General features: G+C 39.2%; 1 protein-coding gene across 3 annotated transcripts in view; it reads left to right on the top strand.

Annotated features, from left to right (window-relative positions):
- The first annotated feature begins 481 nt into the window (after positions 1 to 481).
- The window catches only part of LOC104232218 (kinesin-like protein KIN-7O), a 47,590-nt gene continuing 30,784 nt past the window's right edge, over positions 482 to 17,287 (top strand). Inside the window, exons 1-9 of one of the 3 annotated variants that reach the window (XM_070171684.1) lie at positions 482 to 829; positions 919 to 1,008; positions 14,772 to 14,890; positions 15,947 to 16,060; positions 16,157 to 16,238; positions 16,526 to 16,593; positions 16,664 to 16,738; positions 16,836 to 16,981; positions 17,058 to 17,160. In XM_070171684.1, the coding sequence (XP_070027785.1) occupies positions 706 to 829; positions 919 to 1,008; positions 14,772 to 14,890; positions 15,947 to 16,060; positions 16,157 to 16,238; positions 16,526 to 16,593; positions 16,664 to 16,738; positions 16,836 to 16,981; positions 17,058 to 17,160 (921 nt within the window). In that variant the 5' untranslated portion in view covers positions 482 to 705. The remainder of the gene's footprint in view (positions 830 to 918; positions 1,009 to 14,771; positions 14,891 to 15,946; positions 16,061 to 16,156; positions 16,239 to 16,525; positions 16,594 to 16,663; positions 16,739 to 16,835; positions 16,982 to 17,057; positions 17,161 to 17,287) is intronic. The other 2 variants (XR_011406658.1, XM_070171683.1) reach the window with 2 other exon arrangements.

Here is a 17,287-nt window from a genome sequence, read left to right as displayed (position 1 = left end):
ACAATAGGAAATTGAACCTCCCTCAAATAAATGGATCTGGGAATGATATTGGAACCGAGCATACGGAAACGGGTGATGATGGTGAATGCATTTACAAGTTTCAAATATAAATTCCTCTTCAACCCTCATCGACGGCGACTGTTCCACACTATTGATACGCCATTCTCTCCTCTTTCATCTCTATTTCTTTTGTTTTTATGTTGATTTAACGGGTAAAAGTCCAGATCTTCTTAGATCAGACCAGTTCTAGGATTTCCGGCAAGGGAATTCGATCAGTGAAGTTTCCGGCTAGCAGTTGTCATTATTTTTAGCCTATGACTTGTATGAGTCAATTTGTGGGTTACCAGATGATATTTGTTTTGCCCGATGGGCTATAAATGAAGTTATCTCTTAACAAAATTGGTAACACGAGGCCCGAACGAATAACCCAATAGTGAAAAAATTCTAAACCATTACCGAACTGTTAATCCAATAATCCGTTACCGATAACCCAATAAACAATTAACGGTTCGGGTTATCGGTTTTACCTGATATATATGCAAAGCCCTATGTCAAATAGTATGGGGGCATATTTGAACATTTTCCCTTTTTTAAGCCTTCCATAAAAAAGAGTCCCAATTGAATATTGGCGGAAGAGTCCCCGGGCGGGAAAATCAGCAAATCAGAGACTCCTTCTCGGGGAAGAGTTCACCCTAAGGAATCAGGATGGAGAGAATCCACGTGTCAGTGAGAGCGAGGCCTCTGTCGCCGGAAGATGCAAAGTGCAGCCCCTGGCGAATCTCCGGCAACTCTATCTTCATTCCCAACCAGCCCGCCAAGTTTGATTTTGGTACTCTCTCTCGCTTTTCTCTCTAGGTTTATCCCTTTTTCTCTTCACCTACTCATTTTTTTTCTTCACTTTTTTCTTTGGGTATGCAGATAAAATTTTCGGGGAGGAATGCACAACACTTGAAATCTACAAAGCTCGAACTAAAAATATTGTTTCTGCTGCAATTCAAGGATTTAATGGTATTTTAGGCCTCTCTTTTACTTATGTCTTGGCATTTGTTGTAATTGTCGTCTTATTTATTTTCCATTTCTGCCGGATACAAGTTTGGAATGCAGTTTTCCTTTTCTTTTGTTTTTGAATTAAAAACATTTTACCTGTTACTATTTTAGCTCCTAAGACACTTTAATAGCGAGATGTTGCGTGTTTAAAATTTAAGAATGAACTCAATGCAGTTGGGAAGACCAGAAGATTAACAACAAAAAGTTAAGAGGCATACTCCATTTAAAGTTAAACATAAAAGAGCTCTGTTAGGAAAACGTCTTGAATTTTTCCTATTCAATTTGATAAGTTGTTTGGTGGCAGTTTGTTTGTAAGTTACAGTAGGTTGGTTGTCAATAAGGCATCCCGGTGCACAAAGCATCCCGCATTCGTGCGGGGTCTGGGAAAGGACCATACTCCTAGGGGTGTGATGTCGACAGCCTATCCTAATGCAAACATTAGTGGCTCCTTTCACGGCTCGAACCCGTGACCTATAGGTCACATGGGACAACTTTAACGTTGCTCCAAGGCTCCTCTTCGGTAGGTTGGCTGTCAATTTGATTACAAATTAGAGTAAGTTGACTTGCAACTTGATTACAATCCTGGAGTAAGTTAGCTTGCCACTTGATTTCGACCTAGGGTGAGTTGGCTTGCAGCTTGGTTACAACTCGAAGTCATTTGTCTTGCAACTTGGAATCGAAGTCCATGACAGCAAATTGATTGAATTGGTAACCTGGCATTGGTGAAAGAATATTCTTTATAAATAGTCATCTCTTGTTAATTGTTAATCTGAAATTGATTGGAATAAAATGTTATTAGGGTAGAGATAATTCTTTCTAACAATTGTCAAGTATATCGAGAGAATGATTTGGGAAACACTTGTGAAATTCATTGTAGACTCCATTCTTTCTATATATATACTTCTATTATAATGGAAGTCGTGCTCCTGGACATAGGCATAATTGACTGAATCATGTAATTCTAGGTGTTTATGTTTTCGTTCCATCAGCGTTATCATATTTTGTTCTCCTATTTCAGTAAGATGTACTAGTTGATCCTTTTAGCGACATGACAAGATTCCAATTGACTGAAAGTTTAAAATGTTAAATTGACTTTATATTATAAGTGACATGGAAAAAAATATTAAAGTAATGGTTGAAAAGTTGATTTAATAGAGAGAATATCCCATTGAGTTCTAAATTCGAATAGTGTACTCCCTTATGTGAACCTGTTTGACCGTGCAAGGAGTTTAAAAAAAATGAAGACTTTTGGAATTTGTAGTCCTAAACAAGTCAAAAAGGGGCCCAGAGTATTTGTGTGGTTATAAAAGCTTCTTATTAAGAGTAGAATTGTAAGTTTAAGCTAAATTGTTACCAAATTTAGAAAGGGGTCATTCTTTTTGGAACGAACCAAAAAGGAAATAGGTTCACATAAACTGGAACAGATGGAGTAGTAATTTTGAATTATTGCAAGGTTGAAATTTGTATATATTAGGAATAGCATTAAATATTTTGGGACGTCCCAAAATGAAAATAGTGTCATATACATTGGAAAAGAGGAAGAATATATACTACTGATACTCTCATACTATGTGAAGAAGATATAGTATGATTGAAATTCTTTAAGATCATTCTCCTTGTGTTTGAAACAATATCTAGGTTGCATATGATTCTAGCAAAAATTTGTGAGGATAGAGGAACTGGGAGGAATTCTGGTTTTGCAAGATTAGCAAAATACATAAGACATATCTGCGCTTGCCATTAGGGGCAAATCACAAGTCAGTTGACATCTGACATGGAGTTATTGGCAAAGTAGAGAGGAAAGCATCAATCTGGATGAGACAATTTTTGTCTTTGTTTTAGAAGGATTGTGATGATCAGAAAGTTGAGAGAGTGGGACAATTGTTGACGACACTCAGGAGTTAAGCAAGGGACCAAGCTCCATTATCTGGTACAACAACAACTATTTCATAGTTCCAAACAAGTTGGGGTTGGCTGTACCAAACCTCATTGATCATGTTTATAATTAATTCATCTAAACCAATCTTATACAAAACAAAAATAAAAGTGTTACACATTCTATCTTAAAGAAATCTAATAGGGCTTAGAAGACTCCTACAAAATATATGACTTAAAGTAAACATACTAACATGATTAAAACATATTCCTATATTTATTGGTATCATGCATATAAATACCTTCTTCCATTTTTGTTCTATCTTTTGCAAGTATGCATGGATTCCAAGAGATTTTAGGTCTTTCGAGACAACTCCTTCAATGTGATTTTAGGTCTACCTTGTCCTCTATTAACTCCTTTATTCAGCATGGTTTATATTTCATTGATTCCATAAAACAAAACTCATTTGATTGGTACATGTACATCTTGGAATGAAGAGATTCTACTAGTCTTCTAAACTTAATTCTTGGAGAAGAAAGAATTTTCTTATGATCCCACTTGCTAGATTTCTTGTTTTTACTTCCACGAACTAGTGCATTTGGAGGTCGATGCAGGATATGATAAAAATATCTCAAGAACATTCTCTCATTTTATCGTCAATGCGTGCTACTTGCAACTTCTGGCAAACATCATCCATTTTTAAGCTTGTCTAATCTTGTATGACCGCACATCCCTCTTAGCATCTGCATCTCGGCACTCATTTTGTGGATGTGTTAGGCTTTAGCAGCCGAACATTCACTCACGTATAATATTACTGGTCTTATAACTATTTTATAGAACATACCGTTCACTTCGGTAGGCAATTTCCATTTCAGCCATTCGATTCTGATTCTTTGTGTAACATTTTTTTCTATCATTACATATGCTAGAACAATGAGCCTAGAGATCTGGTCTAGAAATAAAGATTGGAAGTTCAATGTGAAATTGTTCTATAAAGCTTTGATTTCCAATTCTTTTTATAGTCCACAACGACATCAAAAGAAGATTTGTGTTAAGAAAATAACCTTACGTCTAACTCAATTCTAATAACTAACCATGAAATGAAAATTGCCCAAGACTCTAAAGTGGTTACAACATATATCCTCAACTAATATGGGATTCTAACACCCCCTAGTATGCTAAGTATAGGAATGTGGAGTGTAGATATGGGGCCAATATTAGGTAATCAAATATCATGGATGATTTTGACTCAGATACCATGTTCAAAAAATAGACCTATGACCTAACTTAACCCCAAAATGTAAGCTATTGAGGTGAAGATTACCTAAGACCATATAAGAAAGTATACCATATCCTTAACCAACGTGGGAATTTTAACAATTTGAAAAATCAAAGCCCCTTATTAGGACCTGCTTTTGTTGGGAGGAAATCAATGAAGTTTTTCTATCGAAAAAATTATAGGAAAGAGGTCTGGATGTTTTGCCGCTAAAGTGGGCTTGGCCCGTGAGGCTAGTGCAACCCAACCAATTATTTGGATAGGATTGGGTTAAGATTTTTTGACCCATTTAGAAGAACAGAGGCTATTAGGTCTGACCCAAGTCAGCCCGATGACCATTGAGGCTTTGCTGAGGTTGGGCTCAAGCCAACTTATGAGCCAATTTTTAAAAGGAAAAAAAAATACAAATAGCGGGTTGACTATTGATAATCATAAAACACAAATAGCTGGACAACAATTACTATTTGCACCCGGATAGCCATATTATTTTGTAGCCAAAAAATTAACAAAAATTATTGAAACCCCATCCTTCTACCACTTCACCATCCTCTTCACAACCATCTCCATCTTTCTCTACCATAAACAAACAACATCAATTTGGTGCTCATTCTTAAACAACAAAGAGAGAGAGAGACAGAGAGAGAGACGCCCCCAGAGAAAGAAGCAATTTCACAGCGCTACATCTGGAGCAAATGAAGCTAATCCCAAATAAGAAAACAAGATATCAGGAAAATGAATATTTAATCACAATTTTGGGAAAGGCGAATACAATGTATAATACGTGTATACTAACATCACAATAAATGTCTAAGTCTAATTAGGGATGGGGAGATCGACGAGGATGTCACACACTGTATAGGAGTGGACTGGATGAAATGGAGGTTAGCATCTGGAGTCCTGTGACAAGAATGTGCCACCGAAACTTAAAGGTAATTTCTATAGAGTGGTGGTTAGACTAGCCATGTTGTATGGTGCTGAGTGTTGGCCAGTCAAGATTTCACATATCCAAAAGATGAAAGTAGCAGAAATGAGGAGGTTGAGATGGATGTGCGGGCATACTAGGCTGGATAAGATTAGGAATGAAGATATTCGGGAGAAGGTGAGTGTGGCTCCCATGGACGGCAAGATGTAGGAATCAAGGTTTAAATGGTTTGGGTACGTGCGGAGGAGAGGCCAAGATTCCTCGGTTAGAAGGTGTGAACGGTTGGTTTTGGCGGGTATGAGAAGAAGTAGAGGGCGACCTAAGAAGTAATGGAGTGAGGTGATCAGGCAAGACATGGTGCGACTTCAGATTTCCGAGGACATGGATCTTGATAGGAAGGTGTGGATGTCGAGCATTAGGGTTGAAGGTTAGGAGGTACTCCAGTATTTTTTTACTTCGTACAGGGGGTGAGGCTAGTCTGATAGTATTTTGTCTTGGATTGCTAGTGGTTTATGTTGTGTTCACACTATTTTTCCATTTTTCATAGTACTGGGTCATTATTACTGGTTATTGGTATTGCTTTTCCATCTATTTTCTATCTCTTACGATGCTGATATTTTTCTCTAGCTTCTATTGCTGTTACGGATCTATTGTCTCTTTTTGTCTTCATGAGACAATGGTCTTTTAGAAATAATATTTCTACTTCTCCAGGGTAGGGGTAAGGTCTGTGTACACACTATCCTCCCCACATCCTATTTATAGGATTTTACTGGACTGTTGTTGTTGTTGTTGTAGTTTATAATGCATATGCATTGATTACATATATTATACAGTGAGGTGAAAGATTCATACTCTGTTTTCAAACATTTTTTGGAGTGCAATGGGTGATGCCTAAGGATGTGAAGAGTTTGCTGCTAGGTTGGGTTAGACAAAGAGTTTGAACAGAGCTGAGACAGATCTGGAGGACTGTCCGGTCTGCATCGTGTGGTCTAGTGGGCTTAAAGATGTTAGACAACCTGGTTATTATACGATTTGGATAACATGCCTATCGTGTATTGTAATGTGTAGCTAAACTAACCGTAATGTTGGATTTTGCATTTGTTACTGTTGATATTTGATTTACCAGAATAATAAGTAGTTTAGTCGAAGGAGGAGTCTTTGTTTAAATTTAAATTTAATAGGATAAGTTAGTTGAGATAGTTTAAGTTTTTGAATTTGAATATTTATTCTCCTGATTTTTTGCAGATTCTGTTTTTAAATTGGCTATTTAAAGCCTTGTTATGCTTAATAAAATTATTGAGAGACATTTTCAATCAATATTTTTAATATTTTTGCTGCCCCATCTTTAAAAAACCAACAGTGGTATCAAGAGCTTCATTGGTCTTACGGGATCTATGAGTTCTTCCAAAGAATCATTTCAAATCATTTTTAACCAATATCAATTTTTAAACCCATTTTCAAACATGGCAAGCAGCAGTCTCTCGTTGAATGCCCCACAAACTTTCACTGACGAAAATTATCAGATTTGGTCAGTGAAAATAAAATCGTATTTTGAAACCTATGATTTATGGAATGTTGTAATAGAAGAAAGACCTTTACAACCACTTCCGGCAAATCTTATCATTACCCAAATTAAAACTCCTTTAGAAGAACCTTCAGACAAGACAAAGTTGTTGAGATTGTTTTTTATGCGCAAAACCAAAAAGAATAAAAAGAAAGAACAAGTCATATTGCAGATGGATGCAAGTTCAAAAACACTTGTGTGAGAAGGCACGGGAGACAATATGATATATTGATATTGTATGTGATGCAATACAAGAGGTGCTATTTATAGCTACTCTATACAAAGGGGATACTACTCCTATTCCAATGTGGGACAATTACATAGCTATCTCTAACACTCCCCCTCAAGCCGGAGCATATAAATCATATGTACCGAGCTTGTTACATATATAATCAATGCGAGGACTAGTGAGGGACTTGGTGAAAATATCTGCAAGTTGATCATTCGATCTCACAAACTTCGTAGTAATATCTCCTGAGAGTATCTTTTCTCTGACGAAGTGACAATCAATCTCAATGTGTTTAGTTCTCTCATGAAACACCGGATTTGATGCAATATGAAGTGCAGCTTGATTATCGCACACAAGTTCCATCCGACTGATTTCACCAAATTTCAACTCCTTGAGCAATTGTTTGGTCCAGACTAGTTCACATGTTGCCATAGCCATTGCTCGGTATTCTGCTTCTGCACTAGACCGAGCAACTACATTCTGTTTCTTACTTTTCCAGGACACCAAATTTCCTCCTACTAAAACACAATATCCAGACGTAGAACGTCTATCAGAAGGTGATCCTGCCCAATCAGCATCCGAGTACCCAACGATCTGCTCATGACCTCGATCCTCAAACAGTAATCCTTTACCTGGAGCCGATTTTATATACCGGATAATGCGGACAACTGCATCCCAATGACTATCACATGGAGAATTCATAAACTGACTTACAACACTCACAGGATAAGAAATGTCGGGCCTAGTCACTGTGAGATAATTTAATTTACCAACCAGCCGCCTATAGCTTGCAGGATCGCTAAGCGGCTCCCCTGTCCAGGCAGAAGTTTAGAATTCGGATCCATCGGCGTGTCAACAGGTCTGCAACCTGTCATCCCTGTTTCCTCAAGAATGTCTAACACATATTTCCTTTGAGAAATAACAATACCTGAGCTAGATTGAGCAACCTCAATACCTAGAAAGTACTTCAATCTGCCTAGATCCTTAGTTTGAAAGTGCTGGAAGAGATGCTGCTTCAGATTAGTAATACCATCCTGATCATTGCCCGTAATAACAATATCATCAACATAGACTACCAGATAAATACATAGACTTGAAGCAGAGTGGCAATAAAACACAGAGTGATCAGCTTCACTACGAGTCATGCCAAACTCCTGGATAACCGTGCTGAACTTACCAAACCAGGCTCGAGGAGACTGCTTTAGACCATAAAGTGACCGACGCAAGCGACATACAAGGCCACGAGACTCCCCCTGAGCAATAAAACCAGGTGGTTGCTCCATATAAACCTCATCCTCAAGATCACCATGAAGAAAGACATTCTTAATGTCCAACTGATAGAGGGGCCAATGACGAACTGCAGCCATGGATAGAAAAAGGCGAACTGATGCCACTTTAGCCACTGGAGAGAAGGTATCACTGTAATCTAGCCCAAATATTTGAGTGTATCCTTTGGCAACAAGACGTGCCTTAAGTCGATCAATCTGGCCATCGGGACCAACTTTGACTGCATAAACCCAACGACAACCAACGGTAGATTTACCTGAAGGAAGAGGAACAAGCTCCCATGTACCACTTGTATGTAAAGCAGACATCTCGTCACTCATAGCCTGTCGCCATCCTGGATGAGACAATGCTTCACCTGTAGACTTAGGGATGGAAACCGAGGACAATGAAGATATAAAAGCATAATGGGGAGATGACAGACGATGATAACTCAAACCAACATAATGAGGATTAGGGTTTAGTGTGGTCCGTATACCTTTTCGAAGTGCAATTGGTGTACTAGGAGCAGGATCCGCAGTAGGAGCCGTGTCAGGTGCAGGACGAGAACTAGATGGGCCTGATGTAGGGCGCGAACGACGATGATAAGTCAAGAGTGGTGTTCCTGTGGCTGGGCAACTAGGAGGGATAACACTGGACTCCTCGAAAGTTGGTATGGGTGAAACCTTTGTGGTTGAAGGTGGAAGAAGATTACTAAACTCCTCAAAAGTCGGTATAGGTAAGACCTCAGATATGTCATGGTGGTCAGCAGAAGTGACATCAGTTGTGAAGAAAGGTTTAGACTCGAAAAATGTGACGTCAGCTGACATAAGGTACCTATGAAGATCAGGTGAATAACAACGATATCCCTTCTGAACACGAGAATAACCAAGGAAGACACACTTGAGAGCACGAGGAGCTAACTTATCTTTCCCCGGGGCTAAGTTATGAACAAAACATGTGCTCCCAAAAACCCGAGGTGGAAGAGGGTATAAGGCTGACTGGGGAAACAATATTGAATGTGGAATCTGACCCTTGATGGGAGATGAAGGCATCCTATTAATCAAATAACAAGCTGTGAGAACTGCATCGCCCCAAAAACGCAGCGGAACACGAGACTCAATTAGAAGTGTGCGAGCAGTCTCAATAAGGTGCCTATTCTTTCTTTCTGCAACCCCATTTTGCTGAGGGGTATAAGGACAAGATGTCTGATGAATAATTCCATGAGAAGACATAAACTGCTGAAACTGAGAAGATACATATTCTAAGGCATTATCACTGCGAAAAATGCGGATAGAGACACCAAATTGGTTTTTGATTTCAGCACAAAAACTCTGGAATATAGAGAATAACTCAGAACGATCTTTCATTAAGAAAAGCCAAGTACATCTTGAGTAATCATCAATAAAGCTAACAAAATAACGAAATCCCAAGGTTGAACTGACTCTACTAGGACCCCATATATCAGAATGAACCAAGGAGAAAACAGACTCTGCATGACTCTCAACACTACGCGTAAAGGAAGCTCGGGTATGTTTCCCAAGCTGACACGACTCACAATCTAATCTAGACAAACTGGATAAACTAGGCACCATCTTTTGAAGTTTGGATAAACTCGGATGTCCTAAACGTCTGTGGATTAGATCTGGAGGATCTGTAACTAGACATGTTGTGGAAGGACTGAGCGAGTTAAGGTAGTAAAGACCTTCTGATTCACGACCTGTACCAATTGTCCGTCCCGTACTGCGGTCCTGCATAATAAAAGAATCATCAATAAAATATATACCACAATTGAGGGCACGAGTCAAACGACTAACAGATGCAAGACTAAAAGGACAACCAGGAACATAAAGAACGGAATCTAGGGTGATAGAAGACAATGGGTTGGCTTGTCCAACTCCTTGTGCCTTAGTTTGACATCCATTGGCTAAAGTAACAGTAGGAAGAGACTGTGAATATACAATATTCGACAAAAGTGATTTATTACCAGAGATATGATCAGAAGCGCCTGAGTCCATGACCCATGGTCCAAGAGTACTAGACTGGGAAACACAAGCAAAAGAATTACCAGCAATAGGAGTGTCAGTCTGGGCAACTGAGGCTACTTGTGGAGATGTTTGCTTACTTGCTCGATACTGAAGGAGCTCATTATATTCTTCTTTAGATACAGAAAAGCCCTGGTTACCTGTAGTCTCGCTCTGAGCAACGTAGGCATTTTTGGGTGGACGGCCATTTAAGGAATAACACATTTCGCGAGTGTGTCCAAGTTTGTGACAATAAGAACACTTGGGTCTAGATCTCCCAAAACGACCGCCTCCTCGTCTATTCTCCATAGCTTGAGATGCCCGAACATCCACTGTCTGGGATGCCAGAACAGAGGAATCAAGTATCTGTGATTTCATCACTGGGTGACTTGGTGCTGCAGCAAGGCGAAGTAATCGAGAGAATAATTCATCAACTGTAGGGACAGTCGGACTCGCCAAAATCTGGTCTCGTACTGAATCAAGATCATGAGGAAGTCCAGCGAGTGTAAGAACTAGAAACATTTTCTGTCGCTGCTCTTGTTGTTTTGACACACTAGCAGAAACTGACATCAATGTCTCAAATTCCTCCATGACTGCCTGTACCTGACCCAAGTAAGTAGACATATCTAATTCTTGCTTCTTTAAGTTTGTCATCCGTGATATCACATCATAGAAGCGAGATATATCATTAGTGTATAACGTACGAGCCTTTGCCCAAACCAAATAACATGTCTGGAATGGCCGAAACAAAGGCATCAACTTAGAATCAATAGAACGCCACAAGATGCTACATAATTGAGCATCAATTTTTGCCCAAAGCGCTATCGCCTTTTCATCTCCTTCGCTAGACTGTTTAATCAGATGATCTTGCACACCTTGACCTTTACACCACAACTCGACAGATGAAGCCCAAAGCTAAGTAGTTTGAACCTCCCATTAAAGGTTCCGAGGTAATCATAACATTAGAGTTTCCAGAACTCATGCTTTTAGACCCAAAAACATCAATTCCCAAAGACATCTTGTAAATTATTACCAAATAAGAGAAATAATCAACTGTAATCCACTGAAAATAGAGTAAGGAACACTGAACCAGAATAGTAAACTACTGTAGCAGTTGGAAAGTTACTGTTGCAGCCGGAAAATATTCAAAGTGGTCGGAATGAAATAAAAACAGTAGGGGTAGGATCGGAATTACCAGAAGACCCAACTGTTCTGAAGGAACTTTTTCAAAAAATGGCCAGAAGTCAACTTTTTGAAATCACTATTCACGCCGGAAAAATAAAAAAGTGGTCGGAATTTGGTGTAACCTGGATGGGTAGGCTCGGAATTGCAAGGGAAACAATCTGTCCTGAAGAGTCGTCGCCAAAAAATGGCCGGAAGGTGGCCCACGCAATGTTGGAACTTCGACGGAAAATTTTCTTTGGACATCTACAGTACCGCCGGAGATTTTCACTGGGATTTGGTCACCGGACAGTGACTACTCTTGTGGTAGTGTTGGATTTTGTGCACAACACTGACCGAGACAAAGCAGACGCAAAACAACTTTGAAAGTCGCCGGAAAAAAGGGTTCCGGTGACTGATTTTACTTCCCGGAATCGCTGGAATTTATGCATAGCGATAAATCTCTCATGATAGCTCTAATACCATGTGAGAAGGCACGGGAGAAAATATGATATATTGATATTGTATGTGATGCAATACAAGAGGTGCTATTTATAGCTACTCTATACAAAGGGGATACTACTCCTATTCCAATGTGGGACAATTACATAGCTATCTCTAACAACTTGAAAGAATGCAACCACAAATTGCCAAAGCAGAAATTGAGGAGGATCAACCTATTGCAGCAACAAAAGCGAGGAGTGTTGGATTTTGCATTTGTTACTGCTGATATTTGATTTACCAGAATAATAAGTAGTTTCAGTCGAAGGAGGAGTCTTTGTTTAAATTTAAATTTAATAGGATAAGTTAGTTAAGATAGTTTAGATTTTGAATTTGAATATTTATTCTCCTGATTTTCTGCAGATTCTGTTCTTAAATTGGCTATTTAAAGCCTTGTTATACTTGATAAAATTATTGAAAGACATTTTCAATCAATATTTTTGCTGCCCCATCTATTAAAAAACCAACAGTTAAACACAACCACATAGAGCACATGCTGCTACAACTAAGTATTAGCTAGAAGGGCTGATTATACTTTGTATAAAGATGGCCATACAAGCATCTAATGGCAGCAAGAACAGAAGCTTAAATTTTTTTACTGTGTTCTTATTTTCTTAATGGTATCAGGGCAAAGGCTCAATTAAAATCGAGCGATCCTTAAGTCCCTGTTTCTTCCTCAAAACAGCATGGCCTCCTCCTCTAACACTACACTAGCCCTATCACCCTCATCACTTCACCAACTCATTGCAATTTGTTCCATCAAGTTGACATCATCAAACTACCTTGTTTGGAGGACACAAATCTTTCAACTTATGCAAACCTTAAACGTTGACAAGGTTATTAAAAAGGACCATCTATCCGAAATTGTAGAGAATGTGAAAGGAGCAACTAATCCAAACCCGAAATTCGCTGAGTGGGAAGAACGCGATGTTCTTATTAGGAGTTGGCTATCTGGAACAATGACCGAAGAATCAATGTTCCTTATTACAGGATGTCAAACTGCGAAATTGTATTGAGGATAACTACCTACAAGCAAGCAAAGATAAAGAGTTTCAGTTGAAGCAACAACTTCAGACTGTGAAACTTGGATCCAAATCCCTTGATGAATACATCCAGGAGTTAACATACACCTAATAGTCCTACAACACTACAACTGCCTTGGCAGCTACAGTTAGTTTAGCTAGACATGGCAATACATGATAGGCATGTTATCCAAATCCTAAACTAACCAAGTTGTCTAACATTGCTCCTACTCTATGTTGATGATATAATTTTTACTGGCAGTAGCTCTCTTCTCATCTCTCGACTCATCAACCAGCCGCGCACTCGATTTGCGATGAAAGATATGGGTCCTCTTCACTATTTTCTGGGCATAGAGGTAACTCGCACCAAAGATGGCCTTTTCCTTAGCCAACGCAGATATGCCTTCTGAGATTCTTACTCGCACCAGCATGCTGGCCTCAAGAGCTATTCCAGCACCACTCTCTCTCAAACATAATCTTCATGTGTCCATTGGTACTCCCATTGATGTCTCTGAATGTAGAAGTGTTGTTGGTGCCTTGCAATACCTCACACTCACTCACCCGGAAATCTCCCATACTGTTAATCTCCTATGTCAATTTATGCATTGTCCTACTGCTGTTCACTGGACTGGAGTAAAGCGCGTGCTTCGTTACATTTCTGGCACCATTGATTGTGGTCTACGATTATCATCCAGGTTGTCTCTTAATCTTATAGGGTTCTCTGATGCGGATTGGGCAGGATGCCCCCTTACTAGACGATCTACCTCCGGTCCATGTGTCTTCCTAGGCTCAAACTGTATCAGCCGGCTTCTAAAAAGCAACACACAGTGGCCAAATCTAGTGCAGAGGCTAAGTATCGCTCCTTGGTGTCGCTAGCAGTAGAACTCACTTGCGTGACTTATCTCTTGAAGGATATTGGCATTTCCTTACCTTGCCCTCCATTGTTGTTCACAGATAATATAAGTGCTCTCCATCTCACTTCCAATCCTGTGTTGCATGCACGAACCAAGCATGTCGAAATTGACTATCATTTCGTGTGAGAAAAGGTTGTCTGGGATGCTATGGTTGCTAAGTTTGTTCCCTCCTTGCACCAGGTAGCTGATATATTCACTAAACATCTGGCAACAATTTCGGGCTCTACGTACCAAGCTGGGTGTTTTGAGACCTCCCGACACCAGCTTGAGTGGGATGTCAGACAACCTGGTTAGTTTAGGATTTGGATAACATTCCTATCGTGTATTGTAATGTGTAGCTAAACCAACCGTAGCTGCCAAAGCAGTTGTAGTGTTGTAGGACTATTAGGTGTATGTTAATTCCTCAGTGTTCTGTATCAAACACAACCACATAGAGCACACACTGCTACAGCTAAGTGTTAGCTAGAAGGGCTGATTATACTTTGTATAAATATGGCCATACAAGCATCGAATGGCAGCAAGAACAGAAGCTTAAAATCTTTTGTTGTGTTCTTATTTTCTTCAAAAGGAATAAAAGATATTTTGGGGATAAGAACACTCATCTTTTGTGAAGTATAAATGCATACATAGTCTATTCCCCGAGTAGGCTGCCTGCATTACACTACCTTGGGGTGCGGCTCTTCCTGGACCCTGCGTGAATGCGGGATGTTTCGTGCACCGGGCTGCCCTTTTAAATGCATACATAGTCTATTCTTCTGGTGTCGGATCACAGGTTAGAGGATATGCCATAGCTTGTTGGCTTTTTTTTGGGGGGGGGGGGGGCTCTATGATGTTAAAGATGTAACGGTGTCGCTGTAATTTCCTTTTCTGTACCTCTTGCAGTACCTTCTTGGTACTAGCTTTACCTAACTTCATAAAAAGAAAATATATGTCTTTTAATCTACTGATCTGCCAACTTATCTTCTTTTGCAGGGACAGTCTTTGCATATGGTCAGACAAGTAGTGGAAAGACATATACTATGAGAGGATCAGCAACTGAACCTGGAGTCATCCCTATGGCTGTGCAAGATCTGTTTAATTTCATTGGAGAGGTTTGACATTGCCATTGGATCAATTTGCACCCCTTCAACCATTAATTGCATTCATGCCGCCTTCATACATTTGACATTCTTTAATGATAACTTTGTCTGCAACTTCAATAGACTGAAAAGAAATAAGTTTATTTACTGGAGAACAACTCGTCATAAAGGCGATTCTGGGTCTTTTTTCAAGTTTTAAAGTCATTTTGCGGTTCTAGCAGTTACTATTTTCTGAAATTTGCTTATGTTTTCCTATAAAACTGCTCCATAGTTTAGGACTTATGGGTATAAAGTTGGTGTAGAGGATTTATGTTTTCCTATAAAACTGCTCCATAGTTTAGGACTTATGGGTATAAAGTTGGTGTAGAGGATTTTTAGGGGACACCGAGGAAAGCAATTTCTTCCAGCTACATCACACGTGTGGCACAAAACATTAGATTCTTATGCTTCAGCTTAGTATATTGGGGAATCCTCAAAATGAGTCCATACACTAACTAGCTGAGACTTGACAGTCAACCAGATTTTTTCTCTTTATTTCTTATGTCTCCAACAGTCTTATGATAGGTGCAACCTCTATACAAAGAGTTCCAACAATCGTATCAAAGAAAAAAGGCACTAAACCTATTTGGCGAAAGAAAGATAGGAAATGAGCATATTGATTCACCTATTTGAAGCTGAAGGATTGAAAGTATTAGAGTCTTGATTCCCTTCTTAACCTGAAATGAAACATAGGGAAAGATTGATCATCAGATTCATTTCCTTGTTAAAAAGAGCCCAAGAGTGACTTTTTGATAGAAAAGATACTGCCCTGATGAGTGATGAATAAGGGAAGTGACAAGCCTCTTCTGTTTGTGCTGGTTTAAGTTCCTGAGGGTTTTTCGATTGCATAAGAAACTAATGAAATATCTTCTTTCATGACTTATCAACCGTTTTAAAAAAAATATATGTTCCAGTGTTGTCCTGTGCAACATGCTCATTCCTTAGAAACTTCTTTAGTACATGAAGTCGGTTCTGCCTTTTCAAAATTTAATAGGTACTGATGTATGATATTATCTCCTGGAATTTTAGGAAAGGGATAGAGAGTTTCTTCTACGGATGTCGTATATGGAAATCTATAATGAGGAGATAAATGATTTGTTGGCTCCAGAGCACCGAAAGTTGCAAATCCATGAAAGTGTAGAGGTAATGGATTAGTTTTGGTTTCGCATCATTGTTTTGTAGTTGCACATGAACTGTCAGCATAATTTGGCTTTCATCCTGTGCTGATCTGGCATGTAGCGGGGAATATTTGTCGCTGGCTTAAGGGAGGAAATTGTCGCCTCTCCTGATCAAGTGCTTGAACTCATGGATTTTGGAGAATGTGAGTTAAAAGTATCATCAATTTGTGTATGTCCTCTCATAATTGTTTGTCCTCGAAAGTATCTTATATTCTCCAATTTATCTATTAACAAAGGCTCCACTGTGAGTATTGGTCTTAAGAGCATACTGCCAAACATTTCCGTGCCCTAAAGATTTGGTTTTCATCTTTAAAGAAGTGCTGCATCCAATATCCCCTCTTGTTCTTCTGCCTTGTTATTGGCTACTCTATCTCAAATTAATATGTCAAAGCTTCAGCAAGAGTTGAAGTCCTCACAATTTGTTTTGCAGGTCATCGACATATTGGAGAAACTAATATGAATGTATACAGCAGTAGGTCACACACAATTTTCCGGATGGTAAGATACACTTGAATGACTATACTAAGATATGAGAATACATTCACGTCCTAAAATTTATACTTAACAGATAGTTGAGAGTAGGGAGAAGGCTGAAGATATAAAAACAGACAATTCTTGTGATGCAGTTCGTGTATCTGTTCTGGTATGCGGTGTGAAGTTTTTACATTCTCTTTTTAAGATGCTATTATTTATGTAGAAAAATCTATAAGGATGCTCTTTCTATCCTCACATTTTTCCAGAACCTGGTGGACCTTGCTGGTTCAGAACGTGCTGCCAAAACCGGAGCAGAAGGTGTTCGTCTAAAAGAAGGCTCCCACATCAACAAAAGCTTGATGACTTTAGGAACTGTGATTAAAAAACTAAGTGAAGGTGCTGAGAGTCAAGGGTAAGTTTGTTATGTGTTGACTTGGTTCCGTAAAGCTGTTCTCCTACTTGTACTAATGTGTTATGCAATCTTGCAGGGGTCACGTTCCGTATCGAGACAGTAAACTAACACGTATCTTGCAACCTGCACTGGGTGGAAATGCAAACACTGCCATCATATGTAATATCACTCTTGCCCAGGTAATTTTTTTGTGCTTATTATATTTATCGTAGGCTGAAAAGCACCTATAAAATACATAAGTCCTTGTGTTGGTGCACAACATTCTCTATAGGGGTATCAAGTTACCAAGTCATACCATGAAAGTTT

This window comes from Nicotiana sylvestris, chromosome 4 (assembly GCF_000393655.2).
Source record: "Nicotiana sylvestris chromosome 4, ASM39365v2, whole genome shotgun sequence".
Classification (NCBI taxonomy): Eukaryota; Viridiplantae; Streptophyta; class Magnoliopsida; order Solanales; family Solanaceae; genus Nicotiana; species Nicotiana sylvestris.
Note: the sequence above shows the minus strand (reverse complement) of the source record. Positions and strands in the feature narration are given on the sequence as shown.